The 11,161-nt window shown below is 41.8% G+C and overlaps 1 protein-coding gene across 1 annotated transcript in view; it reads right to left on the bottom strand.

The window, feature by feature from the left end:
* The window catches only part of LOC101642620 (zinc finger protein 343-like), a 20,575-nt gene extending 9,639 nt beyond the window's left edge, over positions 1–10,936 (bottom strand). Inside the window, exons 1-3 of the mRNA XM_045295316.1 lie at positions 10,641–10,936; positions 10,459–10,517; positions 3,783–3,909 (exon numbers count right to left, since the gene is read on the bottom strand). Coding sequence (XP_045151251.1) covers positions 3,783–3,909; positions 10,459–10,517; positions 10,641–10,740 — 286 coding nt within the window. The 5' untranslated portion in view covers positions 10,741–10,936. The remainder of the gene's footprint in view (positions 1–3,782; positions 3,910–10,458; positions 10,518–10,640) is intronic.
* Positions 10,937–11,161: the final 225 nt, after the last annotated feature.

The following is an 11,161-nucleotide window of genomic DNA, read 5'->3' as shown; positions in this document are numbered from 1 at the left end:
AAAAAAAAAAAAACCTATATGGGGCACAGCTACAGTTACCAACTGCCCTGATCACTTTAGAACAGTGGTTCTCAACCTGTGGGTCGCGACCCCTGGGGGTGTGTGTGTCAAACAATCCTTTCACAAGGGTCGCCCCGATTCATAACAGTAGCAAAATTACAGTTATGAAGTAGCAACAAAAATAATTTTATAGTTGGGAGGTCACCACAACATGAGAACTGTATTAAAGGGTCGCAGTATTAGGAAGGTTGAGAACCACTGCTTTAGAAGGCTCTGAATAAAGTAAGAGAGAAGTGTGGATCAAACTTCAAAATCACCCAGGAGACCAGGCTTACTGACATGAGAAACAGGTGGAAACCCCTAAACTGTGACCTTCAGGTCACCCTTGAGGTCTGAAATGAAAGGGAGGCCCTTGCCTCCATTTTCAATCAAAGAACCGGTCCATACGGGGAATTATAACATTAGTGAGGTACACAACTAGGAAAACTCAACCACCTGGGATCAGGGGAGCCCCACGTGCCAGACTAACCGGTCAGAAGGGTCAGGAGAGGCGGAGGTGATGAGACGAGTGGTGCTGCACTGAGAGCACTGCAGTGACTGAGAGGAAGCAAACTGAGCATGAACTGCTGACCATCCAACTGATGCTGGGCTTTGTAGATCTACCACACGCACAGCACAAGTGGAACAGAGTAGACGAAGCACCATTATGTGCTACAGCATTCACGGATGTTTGCATGTTATGGTGAGTGAAATAATACACCACTCACAAAAGGACACATATACAATCTCACTCACATGAAAACAGGCAAGTTTAGATTATGAGAGAGGGGTCCAGAGGGAATAGAGGCATCTTTTCTAAGGGGGAAAGAGGAGTTCCTTGAGATTCTCTAATGAACTTTGGACAATTTGGAAACGGCAGTAATGGTTGCATAAAGTGATAAGCATAATTATCGTGACTGAATTGTACATATAATAAATGTTCACCTGGCCAATGTTTTACTATATATATTTTTTAGTACAATGAAAGATTTTAAAAGGCAGAACCAGACAAATGTCTCTCCTCATTTTCGGCCAGAAGAATAAATCTCATTATTTTCATTATAATCATTATCATTAGAATCTCACTGTTTAGCCAACCTCTGATCTGTTCTCTAAAAAAAAAAATGTGTCATTTTCAAACACTTTTTACTGCTGAGAATACACCAGCAGAAGACACACCAAATTCACTTCACCTTATACAATGCTGGCATTAGTTCTTCAAGCTGGGAGACCATTCTCACTCTCCAGTGGAGTTCTTCCTCTCCAACTAACCTTGATCCACACTGCCTCAAAGTCAAGTTCCTCACCTATGCTCTCTGTTGTCATTCGTTTCACCCCACAGAGACAGTACTCAGAGGGAGAGGGAGCACTAGAACTGAATGTGACAGCACAGCTCATTTTAAAGGTGACAATGATAGGGGAGATATATAAGATTGATATGATAATGACTGTACAATTCTCCTCCAAATGACTGAAAGACTGAACTACTGAATTGTATGATTAGTAAATCATGTGCCAATAAAACGGTTATTAATTTTTTTTTAAAGTCAGTTCTTAGAAGAACACAACACTCAAAGGACATATTTTCTTAAACTAGGTTAACTAAACTAGTGATTGGTTTTAAAAGGAACTCAAGGAATTTTTGTGTTTAAAGTTGAAAGCCTTTCTCACAGAAATAGTTCCAGGGTTCATAAAGAAAATCCAGAATCCATGAGAATCTGAAATTCTAATCTGCACTCACCATCCTGAGGATTCTTCTTTGGAATAGACACCATCCCGTACTTTAGGTCTCATGGTAAATGAGGCAATTAGCATACATTTCATATCCTCTCCTATCCTAACCCTCCTTTCTCTGTTGCTCCAAGTACATACAGACCAATTGTTATGACCTGACTGGCTGAAAGCTTCGAAGACCATAGGCACGATGCAATGAACTAGCAGGTTGACAAATAAAAACCAAATTCATTGTAACCAGTCCTATAGTTTCTGGGGTCTTGAAGGCTTGAAGTTGAACATGGGGCCATCTAGCAATGAAGCAACAAAGTTCACATACAACAGTGGTTCTCAACCTTCCTAATGCCTCGACTCTTTAATACAGTTCCTCATGTTGTGATAATCCCCCAACCATAAAACTGTTTTTGTTACTACTTCATAACTGTAATTTTGCTACTGTTATGAATCAAGTGACCCCTGTGAAAGGGTTGTTCGACCTGCAAAGGGGTCACAACCCACAGGTTGAGAACCGCTGACATAGAAGAAACATACCAGCCTGTGTGATCATGAGATGTCTAAGGAAATAGGTGTCAAAAGTTCAAACACAAGCAACCAAATTGATGTGAAGGAGCAAAGAAAAAGTGGAGACCAAAAAATTACCTGTAAGATAATTGGACAGAAAAAAAAAAAAAAAGATAATTGGACAGTCGCTCACAGAAGGGCCACAGAAGGATTGCTATACCCAGGATGCAGGATAGCCCTGTTGAAACACTTAACTATCCTCTAGTTCTTTAATATTTCCTCCCTATTATTATAGTCTTAGTTTTATCTCATTAATACTGTTAGAACTGCATGTGTTCATATGAATAATTCAGACCTTTCGATGCATGACGTCTAAGATAGATAAACTGTTCAGGAATTGTAATGCAAGCAATGATTCCCTTAGGGTAAAGAAAGGGGGGTGGGGAGACTGATAACAATGATGACAATATAGCCCCACTTAAGGGGAATGAATAACAGAATGGCGGGTGAATAGATACAATAGATGGTGTACGACATGGGGGGGAAAGGAATAATAATAATATTTAATATAATAGCGGGTTATTGGGAGGTTGGGTAGGGAGGGCAGGGATAAAGGGGAGCTGATATCAAAGAGTGCAAAGAGAAAGAAAATGTTTTGAAAATGATGGTGGCAACAATTGTCAAATCATGCTTGACCTAATTAAACTATGGATTGTTATAATATGTTAAGAGCCCCCAATAAAATTAGGGTTAAAAAATTGAGTCTAATCCAATTCAGAGGCACTGTAGAAGACTGGGTAGAACTTCCCCTGTGGGTTCAGAGATTCTAACTGTTTACCAACGTCGAAAGCTTCACCTTTCCATCACTGAACGGTGTGTTCTGAACTGCTGTCCTTGTAGTTAGCAGTCCAACATGTAACCACTATGCCATCAGGGCCCTGGAGTAGCAGGTTAGAGAGGGTTTTACAGTTAGAGTTTGGGGGAATGGGTAGGCCCTCTAATTCTCAGTGTCCTTTCCTGCATCAGGCATTGTCAATTGAGTCATGCCCCTCATATGGGGTTCATCTTAACTTTTAAAGGGAAAAAGGCAGTTTGTTTCTTCAAGATGAATCTTAGCAGAATGGCCTGGGGTGGAAAGTCTTAAGACATGGGCTGATTGACATCTCGTGGATAACTGACCATCATTTGAATTTTGATGTGGCGAGGGAGGCCCTGCCTGAAACTGATAAATGTCAGCTTGTATTCGTGCCTGAATGGCAGAGATATCCATATTCTTACTCCTCCCTTTCCTCCAGGAATGTTGTATAACTTCATTGTAAAAGTCCTTCAGATCTGTCGCTAAAATTATTCTTAGCTATTTTACTATTTTCTAAATAGATGCTACTGCAAATGGAATAATTTCCATGGCTGATGGCTTTAATACTGAGCTAGTAGGGCTCCTGTGGCACCTAGTTGATGGCCAATAAACACCTGCTGCATTACTATAAAGGAAAAGAGCACATCCTCACCCAAGGAGAGCAGATCCCTGTACACCTCCAGCATGACTTCAATGTACAGTTTCTTCTGCTCAGAGCTCAGTCTCTTCCATTCAGACTCTGTGAAGACCACAGTCACATCTTTGACTGTAACTTGTTCCTGGAAAAAGCAATATATCAGTGCTCGGCAAATCACACAAAACAAATTCCCTTTCATGGGAGTTTAGTGAGTGGCAGTATGTGGAAAAGCTTGTCTATTTCATTTCAGAGAACTCTCTTCTCCACAGAGTTCTTCTGGGCATGACTGTTTACATGGTTCTGGTAAAGTCTATAGGCCCGTCAATAATACAGAAATCATATCCTGGCCTTCAAACACGTATGATATCACGAGGGAGAAAATGTGTTAATCAACTGGTAAGCAGTATTTTAAAAAGTGACTTTGACCTATGCATCCATGGCAGCGATTGTGAAGTTGGTTAAATTGTTTACATTCTGGAAGGCATCACAAAGGTGGGCCTTAGACTAGGCACAAAAGACGGTTAAAGGCAGAAGGTGGAAGGACAGTCCAAGAAAAAGGAAAGGAAGTTAACAGGAGTTAACAGAAGGGGTCAAGAATGAGCATATAGAGTACAGACAACTGAATGTGGTCTATAAAATCACCACCTATGTTTCTGTATTTTAATAACCTTCTCAAATAGTTCATGGGAAAACCTACTTTTTTTGGGGGGGGGCATTTTTTCATGAAGTTTTCAAAGTCCCTTGTATAGTAAAAAGGTTAGTAAGAAAATGGTAACAATATTCCAGAAAGAAATGCTTAATGCTTCAAAATAAAACCTTTGAAGAATATAGGGGTCAGATTTTTTTTTTCAGCATTTATTTATTTATTTTTCTTTTCTTTCTTTTTTTTAAACATTTTATTAGGGGCTCATACAACTGTTATCCCAATCCATACACACATCAATTGTGTAAAGCGCATTTGTACATCGTTTCTCAAAACATTTTCTCTCCACTTAAACCCCTGACATTAGGTCCTCATTTTCCCCCTCCCTCCCTGCTCCCCCCTCCCTCATGAGCCCTTGATAGTTTATAAATGGGTATTTTGTCATATCTTGCCCTGTCCAACGTCTCCCTTCACCCACTTTTCGGTTGTCTGTCCCCCAGGGAGGAGGTCACACACAGTTCCATGTAATCGGTTCCCTCTTTCCTACCCATTCTCCCTTTACCCTCCCTGTTTTGCCACTCACACCACTGTTCCTATAGGGCTCATCCGTCCTGGATTCCCTGTATTTTCAGTTCCTATCTGTACTAGTGTACCTCCTCTGGTCTAGCCAGACTTGCAAGATCAAATTCGAGTCATGGTAGTGGGAGCGGGGAGGAAACATTTAGGAACTAGAGGAAAGTTGTATTTCTCATCATTGTTACATCGTACCCTGACTGGCTCATCTCCTCCCCGAGACCCCTCTGCAAGGGGATCTCCAGTGGCCTACTAATGGACTTTGGATCTCCACTCCGCACTCCCCCCATCATTCACTATGGTAAGATTTTTTGTTCTGATGATGCCTTATACCTGATCCCTTCAACACCTCGTGGTTGCATAGGCTGGGGTGCTTCTTCCATGTGGGTTTTGTTGCTTCTGAGCTTGATGGCCGCTTGATTACCTTCAAGCCTTTAAGACTATAGGGGTCAGATTTATGGAAACTTTTTATTCTTGTTAGATGCCAAGGCGTGGGGCCTGAATCAGAGTGCCCCTACGTATAGTAGAGCTAATCTTTTCCGGTTCCTGGGCATCTTCACAATTATTGTCATGCTTGAGCCCATTGCTGTAGCCACTGTGTTAATCCATCTCCTGGAGAGCCTTCCACTTTTCACTGCCTTTTCAAGCACTGACTGATCAAGCCTGATGTCCTTTCTCCAGGGACCGATCTCTCCTAAGAACATGTCCTAAGTACCTAAGTCTAACCATCCTCACAACACTAGTATTTCTCCAGTCAGAAATATTTGAAGAGCCCCCTCTCTGCTTATAAAAATAAGATATAGAACATTACCTTTGTGATCTATGTTCCACCAATTGGCCTTTGTGTCCCCTAAGAATCTGCAAGATCCCCAGAACATGGATGAAACAGAGCATACTATGGTGAGTGGATTTCGTTAATCCCAAATGTCAAATATCGTTCACCTATTGTAAAAAGGCAGCAAAAGCTTTACACACTGAAATATTTGGGGATTACCCAAAGAAGAGAAAGGGAAGGTAAGTCACGTATGATCTAGCGTGGAAAGAACGAGCACATAGCCCAAGGGGTGTCAGCACCAAATGATCAAGGCAAAGGGAGATACTAAGAGGACCACAGAAGCTACTGTCAACACAGAAAAACAGGGTCACATCTCCAATCGTGCAATGACAGCACTAATAATCATCCTCCACAAGTGGATCCAGGGACACTAAGGAGATGGGTCACCAGACCTGTAGGCTTAAAGCCATAGTCTTAGGGTACACCAGCCGCAACTGGTACAAAACCACATAGATAATATTCTACACTGTCTTTCTGGTGAGTAGTGACTGGAGACTTCAAAGCTTGTGAGTGGCTAGTTACAGTCAAATGATCGCTTTCTTCTGTCTCAAGTAAAGACAAATGAAGAAAATCAAAGACAGTAGACCAAAATTAGTCCAAAGGACCAATGCAGCACGCAAACCACAGTCTCCGTGACCCTGAGACCAGAGGACTGGATGGTGCCTGGCTAGCCTGGCTGAGCTCTGAAGAGCATCACACTAGTAAGCCTGTACAAAGTGAGAGAAAGGTTAGAACAAAACTCAAAATTACATGAAAACCAGGTTTACAGGCCAGATAGAAATCAGTGGAACGTCTGAGATTTTGGCTCTCTTAGGCAATCTTCAGGCTTAGAACAGAAATCACCATCATAGCTTCACATTTAGTCAAACAAGAGACAGGCAAATAAGGTAAATATAGTACCAGAGAAATATGCAGTTTATCTGAACAATAAACTATGGCAGCAAAAGGAAGCATTTATCCAAGGACAAAGTTCAGACAGCAAGAAAGGTAGAAAACTAGAATCATAAACACAGGGAAGAAATGGGAAGAATGGTGTTACATTGTCATTGTAGGTATCAATACCAGAAATCAAACCATGTATGAATTGTTGAACAGAAAACAACAAAAGAAAAAAGGAAAAAGAAAACCAATATGCTGGTGGGTGGTGGGTGGTGGGTGATGGGGCGGGAAAGAGAATTTCAGGAATGAAAATCAAAGGCTGAAGAGGAGAGGGCTCACTAAAACTGATTGTGATTGCACAACTTATTTTAAAGGCAATTTAAAGATGGGGTCAGTGCAGGAATTTTCAAAAATTGATGTATGATGTGGTAATATGAATGAAAAATTCTTGATATGATCGAAGGATTGAACTATTGAATTGTACGATATGTAAATTATGTGACAATAAAACCAATATGGTCTGGAAACTTTCACTCACATCACAATGACTTAAAAATCAGGGGGACCATCAGTCCCGTTGTTTTCTCCCACTGTCTTCTCCTCCACATTGTTTATCTGGAAGAGGAAACAACGAACTGAAGGTTCCAGGGGGACATGGGAGGAGGCGGTAGGGGAAAGTACTTGGTGTTAACCAACCCAGGGACAAGGGAACAACAAGTGATCCAAAATCAGTGGCAAGGAGGGTGTAAGAGGCCTGGTAGGGTGTGATCAAGGGCAATGTAACAGAGAGGACTTACTGAAATCCAAATGAAGGCTGAGCATAATAGTGGGACAAGACAGTAAAAGGAAATAGAGGAAAGAACTATGAGGCAAAGGGCATTTATAGAGGTCTAAATACAGGCATAAATACATATATTTATATATGATGATGGGGAAATGTGGGAAACAGAAGGATTCCTCTCAAGCTGTCTCCCCAAAATATATGCCATACTTAGCTGCTTGAGAATGACTATACACTTGGAGGTCATCAGGAGTGGATTAGGGGTCATTCTCCCTAAGAGTTATCAGCCATCTAGACCAAACAGACACCACTGTTTATTCCACAAGTAGGGCCCACTCCCTTCTAATAAGGATAGTGGTTGTCTGTTTCCTTGTAGGAGACACAAGAGAGGTCAAACCCGCCCAAGGATGACCAAGCTTAGGCTGCCATCATGAATCCCAGGTCTGCCCATCTTGTCACATGTATACCCCTAGACCTTCCCATTCCTATGGGCACATCCCCTTCCTGTTACGCTTATGCCTATCATAGATCCCCTTCCTACAATGTGTATGCCTACTGTACAACCCCTTCCTGTGACGTGTGATTCTGTAATCATGTCCCCCTAAAGTGATAATAATGATTGGTGAGCAATAAAGAAAAAGCTCTCTCTGGAGCCCAGGAAGCTGTCCCCAGTCCTGGCTTCCCGGGGCCCTCTCTGGCTCTCGGCCCCCGAGGCTGCTCCCACTCTCATGGCCAGGTTACCCCCACGTGGACCATCAAACGGGGCTGAGGTGAGCAATGCTACCATGAATTGTGTCTGACTCCATTACTTGACTATCTTTTACCTCTCATGCTTTCTATGACTTTACTATAATCTGTACTTATTATCGCTGCACAATTTCGCCTACCGGACCTGTGATGATTTGTGGGGACCCCCTCCCTCCTTAACCCCACAGGGAAACAGATCGATGTGCATATATTTGTAGATTTAGTATTAAGGTAGCAGATGACCATTGGGCCTCCACTCAAGTACTCCCTCAATGCAAGAACACTTTGTTGTATTAAACTGGCATTCCATGATGCTCACCTTCCCGACACAATTGCTGAAGACAAATGTGTGCATAAGTAAATGTGGTGAAGAAAGCTGATGGTGCCTAGCTATCAAAAGATGTAGTGTCCGGAGTCTTAAAGGATTGAAGGTAAACAAGCGGCCATCTAGCTGAGAAGCAACAAGCCCACACGGAAGAAGCACACCAGCTTGCGTGAGCACGAGGTGTTGAAAGGAATCATATCATTGTGAATGAGGGGGAGTGTGAGTGTGGAATGGGAACCCAAATCCCATCTGTAGGCAACTGTACATTCCTTTACAGAAGAGTCGTGGGGAGGAGACGTGTCAGTCAGGGTGCAGTGTAGCAACGATGAAATATACAACTTTCCTCTAATTCTTAAATGCTTCCTCCCCGCACCCCATATTATCATGATCCCAATTCTACCTTACAAATCCAGCTAGACCAGAGGATGTACACTGGATAAGAACTGGAAACACAGGGAATCCAGGACAGATGATCCCTTCAGGACAAGTGGTGAGAGTGGTGATACTGGGAGGGTGGATGGAAGGTGGGTAGAAACAGGGAACTGATTACAAGGATCTACATATAACCTCCTCCCTGGGGGACAGACAACAGAAAAGTGGGTGAAGGGAGATGTTGGACAGTTTAGGATATGACAAAATAATAATAATTTATAAATTATCAAGGGCTCATGAGGGAGGGGCAGCGGGAACGGAGGGGAAAAATGAGGAGCTGATACCAAGGGCTCAAGTAGAAAGCAAATGTTTTGAGAGCGATAAGGGCAACAAATGTACAAATGTGATGGACACACAATGGATGTATATATGGACTGAGGTTAAGAGTTGCATGAGCCCCCAATAAAATGATTTTTTTTTAAAATGGGGAGGCGGTAGTTTGTGTAGTAGGGAACAGTCAAGTTTAAAAGTGGATATTTTGCACTCCCATGACCCAATCCTACCTTACAAATCCAGCTAGACCATAGCATGTACATTGGTACAGAGAACAGCCCTCAACACTCAGAATCCAGAGCAGATAAATCCCTCAGGAACAGTAATGTTAGTAGCAATACTATGAGGAGAGGGGGAAAGTAGGAGGAGAGGGAGAAAAGGGGGAACTGATTGCAATGATCAACTTATAACCCACACCCCCTACCCCAAGGGGAACAAACAACAGAAACATGGTGAAGGGAGACAGTGGATGATGTAAGATATGAAAATAACAATAATTTATAATTTATCAAGAGTTCATGAGGGTGGGAAAAATGAGAAGCTGATACCAAACGCTCAAGTAGAAAGAAAATGCAAAAAAAAAAAAAAAAAGAAAGAAAATGCTTCGAAAATGATGATGGCAACATATACACTAATGTGTTTGATACAATTGATATATGTTTGTTATAAGAGCTGTAAGAGCCCCCAATAAAATTATTTAAAAGGGGGGGGGTATTTTAAATCCAAAATGATAAGATTTGACACAAGGCCACTGCCTATAAGTAAGACTGGCTAAGTGATAGCTGAAGATATTTTTATGTTGATCTTCATTTTAAATGTTTAGCAGTTTAATAATTAAAGAGTAAAAATATGCCTAGGGTACAAGATGGTATCATATGATAATATCTGCATGAGTTCGCAGTGAAATCTAATAAGACGTCTTATATGACTTTCATGAACCTGAAATACTGTTCATAATGTTAACCTGAAGTATATATACCTATACACATATTTTTTTTTGAGTATATTTTAGAAGAAAAATAAAATACAAAATTGATAAAACACACAAACATTGTAAAACACCTAATACTTGACCTAACACCAAGGCATGCCCTCACACCAATGTCCAAAATAACCACTAACCTTTTGAAAACAGAATATAAAACTGTTTAGTCTTTGGGAAATGAGCTAGTAAGTAAGACAAATTGGGTAATAGCCTCTCACCATTACTGTAGACTTCCTCTTCTCTTCTTGGGGCCAGTAAGTACCCAGGGTAGACAAAACTAAGACAAGAAAGAGAAGGTGTGAGTAATCAGGCCACCCACCATGCTCCCAGGGTAGCTCTTCTGAGCCAGGATGGGAGGCAGTGGCCACCTTCTTCAGCTGTGGCCAGGAGAGCATCTCACCAGAGCCTGGGCACTTGGTCCTCCTCTTCACCGCCCCGGACTCTCCACAGCTCTCACTTTTTGCCTTCTGGGGTTGAGTCCATTTCATCACAGTCTCCATAGCTTCTCTGCTCTTTGACGGAGTTCTGTTGCCTGGGCTGAGTTCTTCACACCTGAGTCTGAACGCCAGGTCTTAGAAATTACCAGCTCAGGCCATTCTGCTAGGAATCATCATGAAGAAACAAACTGTAGACAGTTAACCCCAACTGAAGTACAAATGGCTAATAAACACGTGAAAAAATGCTCATGAGCACTAACCATCAGGGAGATGCAAATTAAAAACACACACCCATAATGCTAGTCCACATAAAACAACAACAAAAACAAACAAACAAAAACCGACAACAACAAATGCTGGAGAGGATGTGAAGAGGCTGGAACTCGTATACATTGTTGGTGGATATAAATAGATACAGCCACTGTGGAAAATTCTATGGTTATACTTAAAGCAATTGGGAATTGAAATCCCATATGATCCAGCA

Source organism: Echinops telfairi, unplaced genomic scaffold, assembly GCF_000313985.2.
Source record: "Echinops telfairi isolate 266 unplaced genomic scaffold, ASM31398v2 ScPeMD7_5592;HRSCAF=6446, whole genome shotgun sequence".
In the NCBI taxonomy this organism is placed as follows: domain Eukaryota; kingdom Metazoa; phylum Chordata; class Mammalia; order Afrosoricida; family Tenrecidae; genus Echinops; species Echinops telfairi.
Note: the sequence above shows the minus strand (reverse complement) of the source record. Positions and strands in the feature narration are given on the sequence as shown.